General features: G+C 43.9%; 1 protein-coding gene and 1 non-coding gene across 7 annotated transcripts; one reads left to right on the top strand and one right to left on the bottom strand.

Moving 5' to 3' along the window:
- The first annotated feature begins 1,245 nt into the window (after positions 1-1,245).
- On the top strand, positions 1,246-13,055 carry Btn2a2 (butyrophilin, subfamily 2, member A2). 6 transcript variants are annotated; one of them, XM_006516664.1, is made up of 8 exons: positions 1,246-1,315; positions 2,142-2,271; positions 3,628-3,975; positions 7,104-7,385; positions 8,159-8,332; positions 9,517-9,537; positions 9,628-9,654; positions 11,263-13,055. In XM_006516664.1, exons 2-8 carry the CDS (start codon positions 2,187-2,189, stop codon positions 11,868-11,870), a joined length of 1,545 nt encoding a protein of 514 aa, XP_006516727.1. In that variant the 5' UTR covers positions 1,246-1,315; positions 2,142-2,186; the 3' UTR covers positions 11,871-13,055. The 6 variants fall into 6 exon arrangements, 5 of the variants coding, with proteins under 5 accessions (XP_006516727.1, NP_001276544.1, NP_787952.2 ...); NM_001289615.1 differs by having other exon boundaries at positions 1,247-1,409; positions 11,263-13,041; NM_175938.3 differs by having other exon boundaries at positions 1,247-1,468; positions 11,263-13,041.
- Positions 13,056-22,938: 9,883 nt separating this feature from the next.
- On the bottom strand, positions 22,939-23,028 carry n-TYgta8. The gene is given in 2 exon segments: positions 22,939-22,974; positions 22,992-23,028. It is a non-coding gene; the product is annotated as a tRNA-Tyr (tRNA).
- Positions 23,029-24,140: the final 1,112 nt, after the last annotated feature.

Below are 24,140 nucleotides of genomic sequence, written 5' to 3'. Positions count from 1 at the left end.
GTCCTTTTCTGCCCCCCCCCCCCCCCCGCCAAGACAACCTCACACATGTGGCACATACTCACACATATAAAATACATAAAATAAGATCATTTAAAAAGAAAGCCTCTGCTCAAACATACATGATCCTTCTAGAAGTTCAAAATGTCAGGTTCAACAAGGGCCAGAGACACCATTCAAATGCCCTTTTTAAAAAACAGTCATCAAAGTCCTGTTTTAATTCCTGTTTTTAAGAGCTGTTGTTTATGAGACAGGGAGATTCAGTGACCTCTAAGCTTGCTGTGACCACACTAGATACCTTACAACCATTTAGGAAATAGGCATCAACTTGATCTGGCTGCTTCTAACTGAAAAGAGTTTTGCCTCTTGATGACTCTTAGGTCTCTGAAGACAATCAAAAGAATCCTCATAGATCGTGACAGACTGCTGAAAAACCAGCCAAGGGTAGTCTACTCCAAGGGAGAAGAAACAGAATTGAGACAGCAGACCAATACATGGTCTGAAGGGAGTGAGGTCGTTACTGAGATCATAGCAAGTGTAACCCATTTCTACTGCTCAGTCTGAGTCTTGCTCTCCACCAACACCTTTTCCTTTTTCGGATTTTGAGATAGAGTTTCTCTGTGTAGCCCTGGCAGTCCTGGAACTCACTCTGTAGACCAGGCTGGCCTTGAACTGGCCTCTGGAAAAGCACTAAGTAGTTTTAACCACTGAGTATAGCTCCAGCCCATGGGAGACTTTTTAAAACTAAAGAACAAAGTCTTAGCACTGTCTACTCCCTTAAGAGTTAATCAAGCTAGGCGTGACTTTAATTCCATGCCTTTAATTCCAGCATGCAGAGGTAGAGACAGGCCTGTGAGTTTGACATCAGCCATGGCTAGTAAGACCCTGTCCCAAAAGAGTTAATCCAAGAGTTTGAGTGCTGGGATTAAAGGTGTGAGTCAGCACACCCGGATTGCATCTGGCTCCCTTACTCCCTTCTTCACACACACTTCAACACACAGGGATGAGGCCTCTGGACACCAAGCCCAACTCTAGGACCTCTCAAGTGGGAAGAAGAAGGGAAGAAAGGAGCGCATGAAAGGGAAGCAATAAGAGGGAAGGGAAGAAAGGGGCACAAGGGAAAGGAAGACAGGAGGGAGAAAGGATTGTTTCTGTGTATGCTACCTAGTAACAAGTGACTGCTAGACATAGGAATACTATTGGCTGATGACTTAAGGCAGGCCAATCCCGGGCTCTGAACTGCTTAGTGGAAATTGTGAGACTTGCACGCGGAATGGGTCCTCCGAGGTCTGCTGTCGCGAGTCCCAGCACTTTGCAAGTAATGGAGAACAGAAAATTCTTTCCTCTCTACTGTAGCAGTTTGTTCTCTGGTGGCGACTGTGCTCAGCGACAAGTTGGAGAGTAGAGAAAAGGCAAGATAATCAGCATTTGAGGGTCAGAGAAGAAAAGAAAACGCAGTTAATTCTAGAAGGTAGGGGAGGGGATGGGGAGCGCTCTGAGTCCTAGCAGGGGCTGTAGGAATAGGGGGTGGGGGTAGGGTGTCACAACACAGGCTGCTGGGAGGGAAAAGCCAGATCTTTGACTCTGGAAAGAATACCTGGGGGGGGGGGGGTAGTCTCACCTACCTAGTTTTACCTGAGGTTCACCAGGAGGAGGGAGTACAGGGAAGGCGAGGGGGGAGGGGAGGAGGAAGGAAAGAAGGCTTGGGACGAGGGAAGGAGGAAAGAGGAGGAAGAACTGGGTAGAGAAGTAGGAGAAAGACCCGGAGGTTGAGGAAGAGGGAAGGGGCTGGAGAGAGAGAACAAGGGAAGGAGGAGGAAGAGGAGGGAGTGGGGGAGGAGGAGGAGGAGGAAAGCCCAAGAAGAAAGAAAGAGGAGGAGGGAGGGGGAGGAATATCAAATGACAGCTGAAGAAACTGGACTCTGGAAAGACAACTGAGCCTAAGACAACAGAAAACTGCCTGCCTGGTGCTTATGTTGTTTGTTTAATAGAATGTTTGGTGAATCCAACTATTAAGGTATAACCAGTTCCATAGGGCAAGAGTCCATCTAAGGCAGAAGTCTGAGTGCTCATGAGACCAGCATAGGGACAAAAAGGTGTCATGTACATGAGAACCGTGGGTGATTTATCCTCTGTACTTCTAGGTTTTCTGTCCACACGTGACCTAGGTGACTCTGTCCTGAAGACCTATGGAGCCTACAACTTCCCTGCGTTCTTGCCCGATAGCCTCCCTTCTCTTCTTCTTGGTCCTCAGCCTGTTTGTGCTGGTCTCAGGTACAGTTGTAGGCTTCTTGCTCCTCTCAGTTTTTCAGAAAGCAATGGCCACAGTTCTCCTGATAGACAGAGACAGGAATAGGGACTGCAGCTGTGTTGGCTCATCTTTCTGAATGAGGACACTGGATTTATCCCAATTTTGTCCTACAGAAATATAGCTAGAGCATCAAAGGAGATCTGTAAATGTCCAAGTGGCAACATTCAAAGGAGTTAAAAATAGATGACGTAGATTTGAATGATATATTTTGTTTAACACCACATAATCAAATATTAATATAAATGCCTTGCCAGGTGTGGAGGTACACACCTATAAACTTAAGAGGCTGAGACAAGACTGCCAGGAATTCAAGGTCTGCCAGGGGTACATAATAAGATGCTATCTCAGGAAACAAAACAAGGGGGCTAGGAATGTGGCTCACTCGGTAGAGTGCTTGCCTAGCATGCACAGGCTGTGGTTGGAATCCTGGGTCTGTGCCACACTCAGGCATTGTACTGAAGAACAAGTCTCTCTGAGCATTGGATCTATACTTTATGCTCAGGGTGACTATTTTGTTTTTGTTCATGGCTGGGCTTGAACTTGCTATAAAGCTGAAGATAACTTTGAAGAGCTGATCTTCCAGCCTCCATCTCCTCAGTGTCGGGATCGTGGGTGTGCACCACACGCATGGGTAGTGTTTTGTTCCTGAAATATTTGGGGGATTGTTCCCAGAAATGCTGCCCACCAACCACAGCTACCAGCCTACTAGGAAGCCCCTGTGGCCTTTCATTTCTGTTGCTGTGATAAATACGCTCTCAAAAAGCAACGTAGGAAAGGGAAGTGTTTAATTAGGTACAAATGCAAGCCACAGTCCATCACTGCGGGAAGTCAAGATAGGAATTTGAAGGCAGGACTGCTTGCTATCCCACACAGCGTTACCTCCAACCAAGGAACTAACTTTATTGCCAAAGAAGTGTAGAATACGCCATGGAAGATACTGCTTGTTGGCTTCTAACAGACTCTCAAGTAGGTCAGGACCCCCTGCCTAGGGAATGGTGTGGGTGGCCTTAACATTGTTGCAATTAACAACTAAGACAATCTCCCACAAAGATGCCCACAGGCCAGTGACTTAAGCAGTTTCTCAATTTGGATTCTCTTAGGAGATAATTCTAGGTTATGTCAAGTGGAACTAACAGTTAAAACTAACCAGGACAATGTCCAGACTATAGCTTGAGTGGTGTATGACATTGTGACATAAAACTGTCACTAAAAATTTCACTCTTGGGAACTACAGAATCAAAACAAACAACAAAAACAAACCTCATGAGTTAAGTGAAACAGCTATAGTTCCTGTCTGATTGTCCCCCTTTGTCAAATAGCCCAGTTTACTGTCATAGGACCAGCTGAGCCCATCCTGGCCATGGTAGGAGAGAATACCACACTACACTGCCACCTGTCACCAGAGAGAAATGCCGAAGAGATGGAGGTGCGGTGGTTCCGGTGGCGTTTCTTCCCTGCAGTGCTGGTGTACAGAGGCCATCAAGAGAGACCAGAGGAGCAGATGGTGGCATACCGAGGAAGAACCACCTTCATGCGCACAGACATCAGCAAGGGAAGAGTTGCGCTCATTATCCACAATGTCACAGCCTATGACAATGGCATCTACTGCTGTTACTTCCAGGAAGGCAGGTCCTATGACCAGGCAACCATGAAGCTTATGGTGGCAAGTAAGTCACTGTTTACCTTTGTTGACTTTTCCCAGTGTGATTTTTTTTTGGGGGGGGGGAATGTCTCTCATCACAGACTAGCACATTTCTTGCCTGTAATCTCCTTTACATAGGGAGGGTTGCTTCGAGAGTTCACCTGAATGAGCTCTGCTAAGCTGTGGCCATTGCTTCTTGAGTGACAGGCATTGTTAGAAGTGTGCAGGGGTACTTAAGATAAACAAGCATTACCTCCCCAAACCACAACAGGCATTTCACTGGTTAATATTAGTCTTATAGTTCAGACCAGGCTTAAACTCACTTTGTTGCTGACAGTGACCTTGAACTTCTGATCTTCCTTCCTCCTTACCAAGTACTGGGATATCAAACTGTATCACAAACTTCACCATCCTCAGCTAACCTTGCCTTGCCCTTTTCCCCATTTCTCCTTGTAATAATTGTAAAGAAAGCAATTGACACGTAAACAGATAATGTCAATATTAAGTAGAGCAGCAGAATTATATACTAAGACTGGTGGCCCCGTAGAGGAACAGAGTAAGAGTACTACCCGGAGCATTTTACAAAGCTTCATGATAGAACTGGCAATTAAGCTGGGCATGCGGGAAGGGAGCCATGATTTCTTAGGGAGGAAGGTTTCCTGACGCTTGTAACCTGATCCTTTTCACAGTAGAAGTTCAGGATTGGTTAGTGGTGCTTGTGGTTTCCGGGAACCCCAACTCTTCCCCTGTAAGCATGGTGCACTGACTTGCCCTGCTCTGAATTAGACTGTTATAAAATGTATAACTAGATGGTGTGTGTGTTCTTATGTGTGTATGCTAGTAGTAGCCAAAGGTGTCTTTCTCAGTCACTTTCCAACTTAGTTTTTGAGACAGGGTCTCTTGATGAACTTTGATCTCTCTGCTCTGCTCTCCTGGCTGGCCAAGTAGCCACCAGGATCTTCTTGTCGTCTCCTCATCCCCTGCCTCAGGGCTGGGGTTTTAGACATGAGACCACCTAAGCTTCTGGATATCTGCTGAGCATCTAAGCATCCAAAGCACTACAGCAAGTGCTGTATCTTCCCAGCACCCTTTGCTTGATTTTTTAAAGATGTATTTATTTTATGTGTGTGAGTGACACCAGAAGAGACATCAGAGACACCAGAAGAGGGCATCAGATCCCATTACAGATGTTTGTGAGCCACCATGTGGTTGCTAGAAATTGAACCCAAGACCTTTGGAAGAGCAGTCTGTGCTCTTAACCACTGAGCCATCTCTCAGCTCTTCATTCATTCATTCATTCATTCATAGTTTGTTTGTTGGATCGATTGGCTAGGTGATTTCATCCTTAAGTCTGTTGTCTCTCAACCCAATGGAATGTTTTATAAAATTATTTTGTTCAGATTGCCAAGTCTTGTGGGGATTTTGTTTGTTTGTTTTTGTTGGATTGTTTGGGAGTTGTTGTTTTTGTTGTTGTTTGAGACAGGATCTCTCAAATATAGGTCTGGCCGGCCACGTTATTTTGAATCTTATTCCACATCAAGTTTTCTGAGTGAGGCTGGGCGTCTATGGCTTTGTTTCCTGGGCAAAGTCAAATTGAAGATCTCCACATCATGGCACATAGCTATGCTCCCACTCCAGCACTTGGGACATGGAAGCAAGAGGATCAGGAGTTCAATGTCATCCTCAACTACATAGCCAGTTGGAGGCTAGCGTGAGCTACCTGAGATTCTGTCTCAGAAACAAACAGAAAAATCAAGTTGAATAGCCCCATGTGGTAGCATATGCTGAAATCTCAGCACCCAAAGGATGAGGCAGAAGGATTTCTGTGAGTTTGAGGCCAACCTGAACTATATAGTGAGGTCCTATCTCAAACAAACAAACAAACAACAAAAAATAAAATAGAGCACAAAGCGTGGGACTTCAGTTTATTGAATGATTTATTCTCCTTTCTTTGGTATAATATATTGAGTAAGCTTAACAAAAGAACTCGTCAATAAACGTTTGTGGGGCATGCCTAAAGCAACAGAAATGTCCCACAACCACACATCTAAAAGTTTGTCATGCCTAGTGTTCTCTTCAGCTGAAGGCTTCTAGGATAGCCTTTTAATGACATACATTGAATGGTGACACTGTTTTGACTACATCAGGTGTATTCATATCTCCCTAATAGGTGAATTTGGGAGAGCACTATAGATTACCAACTCGAGTGAGTCCCCAGGAGGTAAACACCTCTGACTGTCAAGATTCAGCTCTGTGGTGGCAGCCCTTGTGTTTAGTGCACAGCTGGGAGCCATTGCCTTCCCTCTGTTTGGCCATGAGAGATGGGGAACCCTGAAAGATAGAAAGGACAGTGTCTTAAAGAAAGAAAGCTTCATTAAGATTGTGGCATCCTAACAAATTCTTGTATTACTCTAGAATGTCACAAGGCTAAAGCAACTGAGATGCTTTTGCACAGAGCACAAAGTGAAGTTCTGAGTTGACCTTTTTTGGTTGGACTGAACATGCCTACTTAAAAGTGAGACAATTAGAGTCTCTGTCAAAAACAGTGACACAACAAGCCTTTTAAGGAGACAAGGTAGATATCTAGGCTGTGATGAGCCCTAAAGCAGAGCACAGTGGAGAATGTGATGAATCCTTTGCTCTTGAAGAGCCTCCAGCTCAGTTGGAACAGTGGTCCCTTCTCTAACATCAAGGCCTTTTTTCCTACCCATCATCTCTTTCCTCCTTCCTGCTTCTTCCTCCCGCCATCTTTTCACTGCCACAGAGCGGAGGCTGCAGGAGTTTGCATATTCAGTGTCTCTAGGTCCAGCCAGTTTGTACTTCCCTTTTCTTGGCTTCTACCATTAAGAGCAGATTTCTTAAGACATGCTCACTGAAATACTATTGCTTGTTCTATGATGCTGTGGATCAAAACTAAGTCCTTTCTTATGCCAGACAAGTACTCTACTACTGAGCTACATCCCTAGCCCAGCCACTCTTTTTGTTTGTTTGTTTGTATTTTGAGATAGGGTCTTACTATATATATGGTTGTCCTGAAACCCTGCATGTAGGCTAGGCTGGCCTCAAACTCATAGAGATCCTCCTGTTTCTGTCTCCCCAGTACTAGAACCCAACCAGCCACTCTTTTAGCTGAGCCCTGGTCTTTCCTCCCAGGCCTTGGCTCTGAGCCACTTATTAAAATGAAGACACTTGAGGATGGGAGCATCTTGCTAGAGTGCACATCTGAAGGGTGGTACCCAGAGCCCCGAGCTGTGTGGAGAGACCCCTATGATGAAGTTGTACCTGCCCTGGAGGAGGAGTATACAGCTGACAGAGAAGGCCTCTTCACAGTCACCATGACTATAATCATCAGGGACTGCTCTGTGAGGAACATGACCTGCTCTGTCAATAACACTCTGCTCAGCCAGGAGGTGGAAAGTGTGATTCTCATTCCAGGTTAGTTCCCCTGCCCTCTGGAGATGCATCCTGAAATGATTGGCTCCTCAGCAAATAGGTTGATGTCTGAAGTAGTGATGGGAGACAAGAGGATGGTCTGGGGAAGGATCTTTGGCTCTGCTGATCTGGAGGCTGGAGCTGAACTGAGGCTCTATCCCTTGCAACAAGAAAATCAATAGCAAGGAATAGTGGCTATGTTGGTTTATACCGGTAGCTCCCCACACTTGGGAGGACAGGACAGGAGAATAGACAGCTCTCTCTCTACTTAAACTTGACTAGACTTGAACTTGTGGTAATCTGCCTCCCCAGTGCTGAGTGTATGCTATGTACTACCACACCCAGTACATGGAATGGGTTTGATGTGTAATGAACTGGATCCCTATACTTCTGTTGAGAAGAGACTGCATGCTGCAAGAGCAGAGCAAAGAGGAAGGCATTGCAAGAATCTGGACCAGAATGCTGGGGACCTGTGCAAGGTGGTGCCTGTAGAGGTTTAGTAGCCTACTTTCATTGTTTCATCCGTGGCATGCATCCATGGGATTCATCCATAGCAGCCCTGAGTGATTCTGTAGTTTTAATCTCCTGAGCCCCAGCCAAAGCAGTCAGAGGTCAGCCAGTAAAAAGCCATCATTTCTCTCCAATCCTTGTTCCTGAGGGAGAGACCCCAGATTTGGGACCCGAGAAAGCTCTTTGGGTAAACTTCCCCCAAGGAATGTTCTCAGCCCTAGCGTTTTATCTCTCACGACACAGCCCTTCTCTGCCTCACGTTCCAGAATCCTTCGTGCCCAGCCTTCCTCTGTGGATGGTGGCTGTGGCTGTCACTCTGCCTGTAGTAATGCTGATTCTCCTCACATCTGGAAGCATCTGCCTTGTCAAGAAACACCGCAGGAAGAAATCTATTCTGTCAGCTGAAAAAGAAGCCGAATATGAAGAGAAGGAAGCTGCACGTAAGGAACTAGGGGAATCAGAAAGAACTCAGAAGGTAAAAGAGTAGAGTAGGAGAGTTCACCATGTTTCAGTTTAAGGCCAGCCAAAGCTACACAGTGAGTTCAAAAACCAGCCTAACCTACATAAGATCACATCTGAAAAAAAAAATGAAACAAGAGGAGGAAAAGAAAAGAAAGACCACCACCCTCTGAACTAGATAGAGGACACATAGGTGCAGCAGAAGTGCTCAGAACTCTCAGATCCTAACAAATTAAGCCTTTGGATCGTTTGAGTCAATCTGCCAACATTGAATCATTGGTTCCAAGCAGGACTGAATGACTGAACAATAGCAAACTCCGTTCACTCACCTGGTGTCTGACAATTCTCAGGAATGGGTATTGTATTAGTCACCTTTTTCATTGTCGTGATAAAGTTATATGACAGGGGTTAACAAGATGTAAAGACACTTGCTACCAAGCCTGACATCCCAGAATTTAATACCCAGAACCCACATGGTAGAAGACGAGAACCATCTCCTACAAGTTGTCCTCTGACCTGCACACCTTTAAATTGTCACATGTACACATAAACACACATATACATACTAACTAAATAAAAAAAATTACATTTATGTTTATGAATGTTTTACCTAAATGTACGGGTGCCTGGTACCCACAGAGGTCTGAAAGGGGCATTCGATAGCCTGGTACTGGAATTACAGATGTTTGTAAGCCACCATGTAGGTGCTGGAAATAGAACCTGTGTCTTATGCAAAAGCAGCTAATGCTCTTAACCCCAAGCCATCTCTTCAGACCCTAAACATTTTAAAATTACATTTATTAACTTATTTATTTGGAGGAGGGTGCCACACCATTTCCTGCATGTAGAAATCAGAGGACAGTTTGTGGTAATTGGTTCTTTCCTTTGTGGGTCTTAGAGAGTGAACTCAGGCTTTGTAGGAAACTCCCTTACCTTCTGAGCCACCGTGATCAAATTGATTAACTAACCCTGAACATCTCTCACAGACAAACCTAGATTTGTTTCCACAGTGATTCTAAATCCTGTCAATATCACAACTGAGATTAATTCTCTCAGGTGGGAATTAAGGGTTTAGTGCTATAGCAAGAGCCAGCCCTCTTTTGCTTAAGACAAATCTAAATTCTCTCTGCTGCCTACTGAGTACAGTTCTTTGCTTCCTTTTCAGGGCAACTTCAAGAGGAACTGCGTAAGTTTAACCTTCCCTGAACTACTCTCTGCAGTTTGTGTTCTGCTGGCTTAGGCATGACCTCATGACATTCACCTCTCTCACTTGTAGGATGGAGACGAACCCTCTTACATGCTGGTGAGTGCCTCTGGCATCAATCTCTTATACACTGAGATTTCCTCACTAAGGGAAGACATGAACAAAAGACTCAAGGGTCCTGGAGTCGGGAAGCATCGGGTTGAGAATGCTTCATTGGCCATGACCCACCAATGCTGGACTCCAGCTTGGTCAGGGAAGCCCCACAACTTTCTATCAGCCCCACAGTATACTTCTCATGGGTCCTTCCTTCCTTCCTTCCTTCCTTCCTTCCTTCCTTCCTTCCTTCCTTCCTTCCTCCCTCCCTCCCTCCCTCCCTCCCTCCCTTCCTTCCTTTTTCTTTTTTCCAGAAGAAGGTAATTCATGAGTAGCAGAGGTCTAGCATACAGAATAGCTCTCCCAAGAGTATTTCTTGCCGGGCATGGTGGTGCACGCCTTTAATCCCAGCACTTGGGAGGCAGAGGCAGGCAGATTTCTGAGTTTGAGGCCAGCCTGGTCTACAAAGTGAGTTCCAGGACAGCCAAGAGTATTTCTTGCTCTTGGATCCTGAGTCAGTTTGAAAGAAGACAGTTCTGTCTTGGGTATTTATTACTTGGAAGGTGGTCTGAATGTACATTTGGATCCTTGTGGCAAAAAAGCAATGTGTTTCCTGGGGCTGACCAGGGATATAATAACTAGGTGTCCAAAAATGTTTTCCTGCCCCCAGGAGACCACTAACACTCAGCGAGTCAGGTGAGTGGGAGAGCCCAGAGCATAGATGCCTTTTCTTCTTGAGCATTATTTATTTTTTCATTTATTTATTTTTTTAATGTTTCATCAACAAGAATACAGGCTTCACCAGATGCCTTGGCACAAGAACTGTTCCTCCTTAAGAGGAAATTCAATATTGTCACAGTCTAACTTGACACCCAATCACACATTGTCACAATCAGACATACCAACTTGGAGGAAGGAAGGTACTATTCTAACATAATAAGCAAAGCAGACTGATTAGGCAAGCCATAGTGTAGATGGCTTGAACTTCATACATCCACAGTGGCTTCAAACCTGACTGGAAGTTTTCTCCTCTTGTGTTTGCTACACACTCTTGGCTTTGAGAAACGTTCGTTCATTCTCCTTCCTCATTCTTTCTGGGTACCCTTACCTGTCATTTATAACAGTTGTCATCTGGTTGAAAGAATGTAGAGGCCAGTGAGGTGATCCTGTTCTAGCCAGGACACTACATAGTGAGACTCAGATTCATTTCCTAATTGACTCATCATTAGGGAGAGTGAGAAATTCATCCTCTCTTGTTGGTCAAAGCCAAATTGGATAGTTTCTGCTAAGGGAATTCCAAAGACCTTATATCATGGTGAACACTGGGGCAGATCTGAAAATGCTGAAATGGGGAGTTCATGTGCTAAACTTTCTGGGGATTTTTGAGCCCCAGTCTTTTCTCTAGAAGATAATGTTCCTGTCCCTAGGAGACAAATGAGCATCATCATGAGCTTCCTTGGGAAAAAAAAATCCTTCTTTGAAAAGGCCACCACACAGAAGACTCCCACATCAGCTCCCAGGACCTGGGTGGGGGGCTGGGGGCTGGGGAAGAGAGGTTGTGCATCTCCTGGAAACAGATCTCAGCACTAATCCTGAGAGTTTTTTTTCCTACAGCTGACGTGGTCCTGGACCCAGATACAGCTCATCCTGAGCTCTTCCTGTCAGATGACCAGAGAAGTGTAATACGAGGCTCTTCGAGGCAGAGTGTGCCTGACAACCCTGAGAGATTTGACTGCCGTCCATGTGTCCTGGGCAGGGAAAGCTTCTCCTCAGGGAAGCATTACTGGGAGGTGGAGGTGGAAAATGTAATGGTGTGGGCCATTGGTGTTTGTAGAGACAGCGTGGAAAGGAAAGGGGAGGCCCTGTTGGTTCCTCAGAATGGCTTCTGGACCCTGGAGATGTTTGGAAGCCAGTATCGAGCCCTGTCCTCCCCAGAAAAGATCATACCTCTGAAAGAGCGTCTTCACCGTATAGCTGTCTTCCTGGACTGTGAGGGTGGAGATATTTCTTTCTACAACATGAGAGACAGATCACACATTTACACATGTCCTCCTGTGACTTTCACTGGGCCCCTGAGACCCTTCTTTAGGCTTGGTTCTGATGACAGTCCCCTGTTCATCTGTCCAGCATTCACAGGGGCACAGGGAGTTACAATACCTGAGGGTGGCTTATTCCTATATAAGACAAGACCAATTTCTCAGAGCCTTGTAAGGAAGCCATAGCTCTCTACACAGTACCATCTGTTGGAGACTAGACCCCATGTCCTTCAGATCACATGGAGCATCTTCCAGCTGCCACCTTCACACATACTTCAGGCCCAGTCCTCAGATTACTACATCATTTCTTCTAACTATGGGCCTAGGTAGAGCCAGTCTTAGGGGACTATTGCTGTAATACAGCTCTCTCCTGAGAAGAAAGTGTGAGAAGGGCAGAAAACTTGGAGTTTCAACATGCTGCTCTGGTCACAGTGGATATCAGGCAAGAGCAACAGGGTGGATCAGGATGTAAGAAGTGAGAACTACAGAGGAAGGAGACAGATAAAGATGAATTGAGGCCGAAGATGGAGGAAATGGACTGAAGAGCTCTGGGGTAAGCCCTATGTGACAGCTGTGGATAGGTAGGAGCTAATGGTCCATTGATATCCAAAGCCAAAGATTTAAATATCACATAGTGTGTCTGGAGTGTATATCTGTAGACCTACACATGAGAGGAAACAATCATAGTGATGAACTGGATGTAAGCTGGCTCAGACGTCCCTACAATAAACACTTCTGAGTTCCATGTCTGTGCTCAGTAAGAATGGCTTGAGGCTTGCGGTCCATGCTGAGCAGCCAGGTCCACATGAATCGGATTTACTAGAGTAGGTAGCAGTTCAAGTTCCTTAGGCTCAGGATGTCTTCCTTTCCCCCAAGCCCTTCCCCCTTCAAGATAGGTCTCACTATGTAGACCAGGCCAGCCTCCACCTCCAGAGTTCTGGGATTAAAGACAAGCACAACCATGTCCAGTTTATGAGCTTGTGATATATACAGAAGATTAAGTTCTGTGTTCTTGGGTTAGTAACTGTTGAGATTTGTTTTGAGTCATGCTCTCACTGGCTAGCACTGCTCTTGACTTTCTCTCCCCATCTTTTTGTTATTGCTTTTCAAGACATGGTTTCACTGTGTATTTCTGGCTGATAAGCTGATTTTGAATTCACAGAGATCTGCCTCTGCCTCCTGAGTGCTGGGATTAAAGGTGTGTTACACTACGCCTGGCTTCACTCTATCTCTTCAGTGTGGGGATTATAGGTTTATACTATCATGCCTAACTAATGTCTGTTGCTGCATATGACATTTGAACTTTAGAACAGAAAAACAACTATACATATTAATATATATTAAACTAATAATAAGCTAACTATAGTTTCATATGAACAGTGTCTGTCTTATTTAAAAACTTGTTTCTGACCCAGGCAGTGGTGGCCCATGTCTTTAATTCTAGCATTTGGGAGGCAGAGGCAGTCAGATCTCTAAGTACAAAGCCAGCCTGGTCTACAGAGTGAGTTCTAAACTAGGCAAAGCTATACCAAGAAACTCTGTCTTGGGGGTGGGGAGTTGCTTCTGTGATGGTTATTGTTGGTTGTCAACTTGACTACATCTGGAATGATCTATAATCTAGAAATGTAAAGAGAGATTTGTTTACTTGGTTAGAAGTAGGTGAATCTATTTCTAGTCCATACCTTTGAGGAAGAAAGACACATATGTTTGATCTAGAGGTTGAGGTAGGAAAACACACACACACACACACACACACACACACACACACACACACCTACCTTTAATCTGGGCCATACCTCCTGATGGAAGTCTGTATAAAGACATAGAAGGAAGCTCTTGCTCCCTGCCTGCTTACCCTCACCTTGCTAGCACATCCATTCCCTCACTGGCATTGGACCCTTTTTCTTTGGGATTCCAGCACATATTGAAGACCAGCGGAGGCATCCAGCCTTATGGACTGAGCAACTACTCAATTCTTGGACTTTCAGTTCATAGCCTGCCATTGTTGAATTAACTGGATTGAGAGACAGTCACCCTGTAAATTCTGTTAGGGAATGCTGACTAATACAATTTCTAAAGTAAAATATATTTTCTTAAAAGAATATTAAATATTAAGAATTATCTAAGTTGTTGAAAAATCTAATGAATGGTTTACCAAAAGATTATCATATCTGCCTTTTAAAAAAATTTTGTTGGGCTATCAGAGGACATACAGAATCTAGGGGATTACAGTGTACACTAGAGAAGGACAATGCCTTGTTACAAAATAAATATCACAGACCTACATTTTTAAACTAAAGTTTAACAACTTTCACTGTGCTTGAGTTCTCAGAACAGATACACTGGTGTTCTGGTTAGGTTTTGTGTGTGTGTGTGTGTGTGTGTGTGTGTGTGTGTGTGTGTGTGTGTGTGCTGAGTCTCAGCCAGAGTCTGGCTGTTCTGGCTCTGGAGAGGCTTGGGTTGGAGGGCTGCCGGATGGCCTGATACTTTCCTTGTCCAAGCTATGAGTTATAAATGGGTGGCAGGAGGTGAGTGAGAGAATGACAGCTGGGTTGGAGTCCTGGGGTGAAGGACCTGCCTAGTGGGTGGCCATGGGGCAGGCGGTCAGCCAGAAAGAGGAGGGAAAGTGAGTGTATCTGTCAGAATGTGTCTCTCCTCAGCAAAGGGCTTTGTTCTCATTCTCCCTCTCCCTCCCCCTCTCCCTCTCCCAGTCCTTCCCCCTCCTCTCTCTCTCACACACACAGAAATCATTACAAGGGGGAAGAAATGAGGGATACTTTATGGAAATTTTTAGCAGAGTGTCACAAGGGATAAAAGTCACTGACTCCAACTGACTTCAATTGGCCAGATTTTTTTTAAAAAACACTATTACAAACACCATTGTTTATCAGGCAATATTTATTTGTTCTGAGAGATTGCTGTCAATCTCTATTTTTGTTGTTTCCAGCAAATGATATTCAGAACACACACACACAAGCATTACTCTGGGTCAAGGCCATGGAGAAGCAGATCGTAAAGATTGCAGCCATGCATTACATTTTGTTGTAAGAGTTGATTACTGGGAACTATAAGTAAGACTGGTTATTTTGTTCTCTTAAAGGCAAGTTAAACAAGCAGACTGAGTACACAGAAGATGAGCAGTCTTAAGTGATTTCAAGGTGTAATATTAACTCTGGCTGCAAGGTCCAGCAAAAGTTCCAGTCTCTTAGAATGTGAGAGACTTTATCACACTGCATTGCCACAGTTCATCCCTTTTTGTTTTATTAAAGAAGAAATGTGTCAGTGGAGGGGGTCACTGGCCAAAAGCTAGTATACTATAGAGGTAGCCCAAAGTGCCACAGTCCCTGACAAAAAGGAGGCTTGGTTGGAGCAAGACAAGGTGTACATCGTGAGTGGTCCACCATCATCAACCCAGTCCCTGAGGGCCCTAAGCTACTGACTTCTCTAAAGATACTAACAAACACACTTCTTCTGGGTTGTTATAGCACCATCTGCCTCAATCTGGATTGACATGTTACTGCCAGCATTCCTGGGGCTTATGGGAATATATTTTGCTTGGAAACAGTACAGGACAAGAAACAGAGAAATGGCAAAGCAAAGAAAAGGCAAGTCACAAAAAGTGAGATTACTTATGGATGGTAGGTCCACTTTTTTGGGTAGGTAGATTAACTGTCCTGTTAGAGAGATTGCCCTTCCCTTGAGCATCTTATCTCAGAAATTACAAAGTAGAAAGGGAATACAAATATGTGAGATCGCAAACGTCCAGAGCTCGGAAGAAGAGTTGGGTTTGATTTGAATCCTGCTTCGTTGGGTCTATGAAACTTATGAGGTTACACCACCAGTTCATACCCCTCAGTGATTAAGTTCTGGGGGAGCATGTGATAGAGACGCATTAAACACAGAAGTCCTGGGTACAGGTTCTAGACTGTGGTCCTGTGTGAAGTAAGCACAGCAGTGTACAGGTTCCGAGATGAGGGACTATCCGAAGTGCTGTTGTGTGGCATGGCTTCCTGAGAAGATATGCATCAACATCTACTCAGCACAGGTAAAGGTTATGTGTCTTTGGTGAATGATCAAAGGAGAAACCCCTTATTGAGATTTAGTATTTAATGCAACTGTGCTCTTCCAACAGAGATGTTGCATGGTTACTATGTTCCTCATCTGTTATTGATGAGATTGTGAGGTTTTTGTCTTTCATACCCTATATGCCTGAGTTTCAGCATCAAGAGTATTTATGGGGTGTTGGCTTTCCAGAAATAAAGAACTCAAGTTGGCTTTATATGTGTGGTGATCTGTGACTTTCTCACCTATACCGGGACAGAGTCTCATGGAGAGATAGTACATGGGGACCATTTCTGCTGCACCTAGTATAACATCTGAGAATCTAAGAGAAAGATCTCTCTTCCATCATTTTATACTATTTCCTGCAGAAAGCCCTTGATTTCTCTACCTGCACCCTTCCATGGACACCTATAGCTCCACTACCATTCTTCTGCTAAGGTGGATGACCAGCTGGGCCCAGATCAACCCTTACATCTCAAGCTCTACCATCAACCATCTGCAGAGTTTTGGGGAAACTTAATGCCATGTTGTGGAATTGGTCACAGCCAAAGAAAGCTTCCGTGCCCAAGAATGGGAATTTACAAAGATAAATTTGTGAGGCCTTTCGTAAAGATGGGTTCTGTAGAATGATAAGCTAATGATAACGTTACTGGATATTTGTAAGCCTTGAAATTGTGAACTGTAAAAAAACCTTTTTCTAATTGTGGCATGGCTCAGCCTTTGATCCTGGAGCTTTCTGTATACCGTAAACAAGTACCCGTGCTATGGCTCAGTGCTAGCAATTTTTAAGAGTACAAAAGTTTATGAGATAAGAACATTTGAAAATTTACCCTTGAAGCAAACACTAAATATAACCAGGTTTGTGCCAGAAGAGAAAGGTGAAGCATGTTCATTCATTGCCATGCTGGGGCTTGAACCCAGGGCCTTGAGGTACTAGCCTCAAAACTAAGGTTTTGTTTTAAGACCTTTATTAACAGATATTTTCAGTTTATTACCTTTTTTGAAAACAAAAAACAAACAAAAAAACAAAAAACAATTTGTAAACTTTCATTGCAAATTAAAAACCATCTTTAATCTCAACTTGACTGGAGGTGGCACTAAACTCTCACAGAAGCTGACTGTAAGGTTCTGTGCAAGCAACCTGATGATCCTTAAGGGGTGAGGACCTACTGCCCACCAGGTCCTGTTCCTCTAGATGTCTTGATTTCCAGAACTGAGCTACCCTCACAGCCCCAGTGGGCTCTCATATGAAAAAGCTTCTTCCAACACACACACCAGCATCTCTCAGTAAATTGTTGGTTTAGCAGCTTAGATGGTATCTACAGCACAGGTTACAGCCTCCAGGATCTTAGCCAAAAAAAAAAAAAAAAAAAACCGAAAAAGAAAAGACATCCCACTCCTTCCACTGCCCAAGGAAAGGCAGTAGGCCCTTCACCACAGAGTCTGGTTAAGTTTACTCTTGCCTGTTGAGAGTCATGAATTCCAGCATGGTTAACACCGGCTGCAAAAGAAGTCTACACAGAGACCACATTTCCTTTATATAAAGAAATTTCAAGTTAAAATGATAAAAATAGCCTATATCATGCTTAGACCTCAGCATTTATGGCTTTTCCCAATTACAATTCTACAATTTTTCTAAGAATCTCCTAAGATACACATTTACATTAATGGACATGTCCTGGGTCCCTTCTCCAAACACTGTGGCCCATGGTTTTTACCTTGTTAGCTAGAAATCCTATCCAAGACACCACAGGGGCCACTATAACTTTATTTATGAGAGGGGGAGGGAAGAGGGAGAGAGAGGGAGGGAGGGAAGAAAGAAACATTTCTTAGCAACTCTTTGAGATATGACTTGAGAGCCACTAAAATCATATACATGGCTACTGGTAACACACACTCTTTCTTTAAGATCCCCACATTCACACTTGGGTGTGTCTTTTCCTTTCCCTGGGTGCCTCCTTTTCTATTATCTCCTGTGCTTAAGTCTATACTAAAAGCTCAGCAGGGAAAGACACTCACCATCCAGATGGACCACTTCAAGTTCAGTTCCTGGGACCCATATGAAGGGGAGAACTGATTTCTGAAAGCTGTTCTCTAGCCTCTACATGCATGTGTTCCTCACCCCCCCCTCAACGCACAGAAATCAATCAATCAATAAAAATCAAATGTAATAAAATAATCTATGTTACCATCTCTTCCTTAAAAATCTCCCTTCCCCTTCACACCAGCTCATCTTGAAATTCTTTGCTGTAGTGAAACCAAGAATCCCATCTTATCTGAAAACAAACAATAACAAAACCTTTCTCTGGCTGCTGTAGGTAACAATGTGGAGTTATGTCTCCAATCTGGCCCCACAGACACTGACAAACCCTAGCCAGCAACTGGTAGACCTTGGCCAGCTTCACATAACCACAGGCTCTACCAGTCTCCCAGGATTTGCAGCACCCACCCCAAACTGGCTCCTCACTTTGCGTTCTCAGCTACAGTACTCCCTTGACATCCGAAGCCAAGAGGAACTTCCTCCAGCTTTCTAAGAAGAGAAGCTGAAACATAGAGCTTGATGCACTATGATAATTTTTCTGCAATTCACAGGAGGCTGTTTCATTGTGAGTTTTATGTACACATTCCCAGAAACTCATCTTAAACCCATTCAACTGATTTCCACATACTAAAGTCACCTGATAATTGATTTTAGTCTTGCTCACTTTCCAGAAATACTCAGAAAGGGGCTTGGAAGAGTCTGAGTCCTCCTTGTCTCCATTGTTCTACAAACAATAAGCCTTTATAAGTCTCACTCTTACCACAGAACTGGCACACATAATGGAGTATGGGCCACTGACTTCATAGGGAGTCTCAGCTTTAATGGAGTGTGGGCCACTGGCTCCATAGGGAGTCTCCCACAATCTCTCAGCCTCAGGATGCATGATAATTAAAAAGAAAAATAAAGATTAAAAACAGAAATTTGGAGAAAAGGATGGAGAGGAAAGAGGGTAATTGTCGTTTTGAAGCTTAGGGCACAAACTGTCTCTTGGAAGTCAATTACATTAGCTGACCCATTTCTCCCACCCTAGCATACTAGGAGGCACTGCAGTTCTCTGACAGTAAGGGAGGGAGGATTAGCAGAGGCAGCTGGAGGAGCTCAAGACCCAGCCAGAGTAACATAGTGAGCAAAGCTGACCTCACAGCAGCAGCCTAGTAAACTTGCCCTTTGTTAATTCTTTGTTTTTTTTTCCCCCGAGACACCCTGTATGTATAGCCCTGGCTGTCCTGGAACTCACTCTGTAGACCAGGCTGGCCTTGAACTCAGAAATCTGCCTGCCTCTGCCTCCTGAGTGCTGGGATTAAAGGCGTGCGCCTTTGTTAATTCTTCCCGGTTCCCTTCTTCACTTCCTCACTGTGCTTCCTGAGGTCATTCCCCAGTAAATTACTGCCATCCACATCATTGTGTTAAGGTCTGGTTTTGGTGAAGACAAATGGAGACATCACCGAGTGACAGAGGTGGTAAGAGGAAAATGGGTGAGAGCAGGCCAGTTTTAAAATGAGGCAGGACCTGTGTACCCCAGACTGACTGAAAGCCCTAAATACCCATGAACTGCTGCTTCCATGACCCTGGTGCTGGGTCACGAGTGTACACCACCATACTCAGCCTAATAACAGACATATAGGCTGCTGCTGAGATGTCAGAATCCAACATTATTCACACCAGCCCACAGCCTGTCATCCAGACGGAAAGGCAGCCCCGCTTTGGCCAGGTGTACAGTAAAGCCACAGGACGATGAAAGAACCAGAATGAGCAATAATCAGAGGTAACACAGAGGCTGCAGGGGCAGAGCTCAGGGAAGGCCTCGAGTTTAATCCTTTCCCTGAATTCTCTGTCTACCTTGCTGAAGCGAACCTCAGTTTATTGGCTCCTGTTACATCTGCTGGCAACCCTTTCATCTTCTTCTCCAGACCATCTCCTGTGGCTTCCTTTCCATGCCCTCTTCAAATACACAAATTCCATCATACTACCTACCTATGAATGGGTTGGTAAATAAGGGCATAATTTCAGAATTGTACTGTCAGAACATCATAGGTGCATGTTAACTGTGTGTGATCCCCTTGAAAAGCAGCTGACCATGAAGTCCAACAGCAAACCAGCTAAGAGCATGGGACTGGAACTGGCATGACCCTTACCCACTGCGGCACTTCCTCTTGGCTCATTTGGCCAGAATTGTTGCAAAGCTGACAGCTGCCTCATCACCTGAGGATTCTGATCAAGAATAAGACACACACACACACACACACACACACACACACACACACACAGAGAGACAGAGACAGAGACAGAGACAGAGAGAGACAGAGAGTAAAATGCATCCAAAATATAAATGGTTATATAGAGAAATAAAAGCATAAATGAGTTATTGTGTTCAGAAACGTGTAGACAAGTAACAGATAAAGCAGTTTTACATAGACTACCACAGTGGCTCATGACATTAATTTCAGTATTCAAGAGACTGAGGCAGGAGGATCACCATGGCTTCAAGACCATTCTAGACTATATAGTAAGTTTCAGGCAAGCCTGGGGTACCTTGCCTCAAAATAAATAAACAAATAAAATTAAAAAAAAAAAAAGTAATGAGCAGCCATCTTGGCTTCACCTACCTATAATCCCAGCCTTGGGAGGTGGAGGCAGGAGGATAATTGCAGTGATATCTTCAGCTGTATAGTGTTCTTGGTGCCACCCTGGGCAATAAGATACAGTTCTCCACCCTCCTACAAAAGTACAGTTATACTTGTTTGCTTTTGAAAGAAGCTATGGAAGTTACCACCCTCAGGTGACTTTTGAGAGAGGGAGGGGAATTAACCATGCAGACAAGACGGGGCAGAATGTTCTGGGAGAGACGATGAGCACCATTATCTGGAGGAGGTGCTTTGAGTAACCACACCAATTCCGAGTTTGGCCTGCTAGTGGGACAGTGCAGGAAGAGGAAAGAGAAAGGCTTTTCCTTTTCTTCAATCTGTTACCATGGAAACATCTTTGTCATCTACAAAGAACACATTGGAGGAAGGAAAAGAAAAAAAAAAAAACAAACACAACATGATCTGTGAATGAGTCTGTGTTGAGTCTCATTCAGAGTCACCCTGGAGAGATGTGTTACATGCGGCTGTGGGTCACAGGTTGAACATGCCCAGGACTACCACAGTGCTTGTCCCTCCCTCCCTTCCAGCTGTCTTTCTCCTGTTTTTATTTTGAGACACAGTGTCCCTGTGTAGCCTAGCTGGTCTGTGTCTTGTTTTGTAGGCCAGGAACCCTCCCCCCACCCCCAACACACACACACACAAACTCAGAGCAATGCTCCTGCATCAGCCTCCTGTCTGTTACAAATAGTCATCTTAATTACATGTCTTCCTAGAGCCTAAGGGTTCTGACGTCAGTGTGGTTCCAAGTCCCAAGTGATGACAAAAGCCCATCTTAATTATTCAGTAATCAGTAATATATTTAAAGATTTATTATTAGTAGTGTTAGTATTAGTAGCAGTATTTGGTTTTTCGAGATAGGGTTTCTCTGTGTATCCCTGGCTGTCCTGGAACTCACTCTGTAGACCAGGCTGGCCTTGAACTCAGAAATCCGCCTGCCTCTGCCTCCCAAGTGCTGGGATTAAAGGGGTGCACCACCACGGCCTTATTTTTCTTATTTTTCATTTGTGTGTCTGTGTGTGTGCTCAATTGTGGGTTTGTGCACACAAGGGCAAATGCTCCAGCAGTCCAAAGAGTGTCGGACCCCTGGGAGCTGGCATCCCAGGTGGCCATGAACCACTTGACATAGGTTCTCTACAAGAGCAGTCCATGTTCTTAACTGCTGAAACATCTCTTCAACCCAACTGTTAATATTTTTGTTCTTCACTCAAATAAGCTAGGATGGAACATTTAAATGTATTGTATACGTCATTTTAAAATACAAATTGCCCACAACTGATGAGGCAAGAGTTCGGAGTAAAGTTCTGAAACTGCTATCTTGATAATATGCATTTCCTGTAGGTATGAAGGAGATGAGTGTGGCATTTCTGGATAGCATTCAGATACACAGGGATTGTTACATTCTCAGTCCTCATGCCAGTCCTCAGCATGCAGAAAATATTAAGCAAAGAAGTAATAAAATCAGATTTGTGCTTGGGAACAGCACACAACCTAGCAGCCAATCAGGCCAACGAGAGTAGCTAGCTTTGTTCTTAATCATAGTAATTTTTAAAAATTAAATAAAATTGAGAAGAAATGTTGTCAAAAATATAAAGCACTTACTTTAAAATTTGTTTTTAATTTATTTTTCATTTATGTGGATGCATGTTAGTCTGTCATGTGTGTGTGGATACCTGGGAGGCCCCTGGAATTTTAATTACGGACCATGTGGGAGCTGGGAGCTGAGCCCGGGCCCTCTGCAAAAGCAGCCAGCGCTCTTAACTTCTAAGCCATCTCCTCAGACTTCAAATATAATACAATTATTAACTTTAATTTTTAAAAAGTCCACACAGAAAGAAGACCAGACCTCAAAATAGACAGCGACTGGTCTGGAGGACTCCAGTCTAGATTTTACCGAGTGGTCAGCTAATCCAAGAGAAATGCCCAGCCTTGTTACACCACAAAGGTGATAATGATGATACTAAATTTCACTAATTTTCATATAAGCATGTAAGATAATACCTCTTGTTGCTTGCAGGCCTGAAGGACACTCTTTAGGATGCTATGATCTTTTTAATATTGTAGGGAAGGTCACTGATAACATATATATTTATGCCCTTTGAGTCAATGGCTTTATTCATGGAACTGGATCAAACAGCATATCGGGTAGTTATCATAGTTAGAAACAAAGAGCTACAAATAAAAATGCATATCTTTTTTCTATTTTCTTCTTCTTCCTCCCTCCTCCTCTTCCTCCTTTTCTTTCTTGTTTCTTCCTTTTTTTTTTTTTTTCCCAGGCAGGCTCTCACTGCATTGCTCTAGTTGTCCAGGAACTTGATCTGTAGATCAGGCTGGCCTCAAACTCTTCCTACCTCTGCCTCCCGAATGCTAGGAATAGAAGCATGTGTTAGCATGTCTGTTTTACTGTGCGTTTAAAAAAAAAAAGTTTATCTTGCCCTTACTGTTTGCTACAGGCTAGTAAAACAAACAGACATGGTAGATCGATCTATCTGAGTTACAAAAACAGACCTCCTTCGAGCCGGATTCGAACCAGCGACCTAAGGATTTCCAGGTCGAATACTCCTACAGTCCTCCGCTCTACCAACTGAGCTATCGAAGGATACCATGTATAGTGCCTAGCAAAGTCACAAGTAGCTTAGAGGAGCCACTATGCCTGATTTTAAGCAGTGCTGGGATCTAACTCAGGGCTTCATGAATGCTAGATGGACCTTCTACCAAATGCCAAGTGCATTCTTTTTTTTTTTTTTTTTAATTAGGTAATTTCCTCATTTACATTTCCAATGCTATCCCAAAAGTCCTCCATACCCTCCCCCCGAAGTGCAGTCTTTATACTAGAAAAAGAACTAGAAATCTCATAATCTTCGCAAATATATGCGTATTAGCTATGCTATGAACTATGCAGGAAAACTTACTATGAACTTATCACTATGAACTGATATATATTGTTCTTAAATTTTATTTTATATTTATGTACAGCATAGAAACAATCATTGATAAAACTGTTTTTTTTCTTTATCTTTGCATTTTTTCAGTAATAAATGAAAATTCAAAACCAAATAAGAAATTGCTGATCTCATGACTGATGGCAGGGTGAAGCGCCAGGTCCTTGTGCAGTTATACCTTGAAGGTGGACATCCAGTGGACTCCTGCCACCCACACCCACATTCCTGAAGGTGTCTCATGGAAAAGATCAGGGAGGGAGAGCTGCAGCCATTGTGGACTCACTCTTTAGCTATTCACAGATGTAATGACAAAGTAATTTACTTTCTGGGCTCCTATTCTCTTGCCTGTTTTGTTTCCAATACTGTTTGTGTCTAATACTTTTCCAACTTGGCATAATTCAAACAAGGTATTAGTAACATTAGTCTTTTTCTTAAAAGTAACAAACACCCCACTCTCTTTTGTTTTGTTCTCCATATGTAGCTCTTGCAAGTCTGGATCTTGCTATGAAGCCCAGACTGGCCTTAAACTTACAATGACCCCCGCCTGCGCCCCCCCCTCCCCCCCCATGAACTTGGGTTAAAAGAACTGAAGCCACAGAGTTAAATTCACAGGCTGATGGCCTCATGACTCATTTCAGTTGCTCAAGTCTTCTTTCTTTTTGTCCCCATTCCCTATATTCGGTACAGCTCTTTAATGCATATATCGTTCTCTTAGGGGAGGAGGATGAACCCAAACTACCTGACCACTAATCTGTAGTCCACATGTTTA

The sequence above is a fragment of the Mus musculus genome, chromosome 13 (genome assembly GCF_000001635.26).
Source record: "Mus musculus strain C57BL/6J chromosome 13, GRCm38.p6 C57BL/6J".
Classification (NCBI taxonomy): domain Eukaryota; kingdom Metazoa; phylum Chordata; class Mammalia; order Rodentia; family Muridae; genus Mus; species Mus musculus.
The sequence above is the reverse complement of the archived record's forward strand: the minus strand, read 5'-3'. Positions and strand labels throughout refer to the sequence as shown.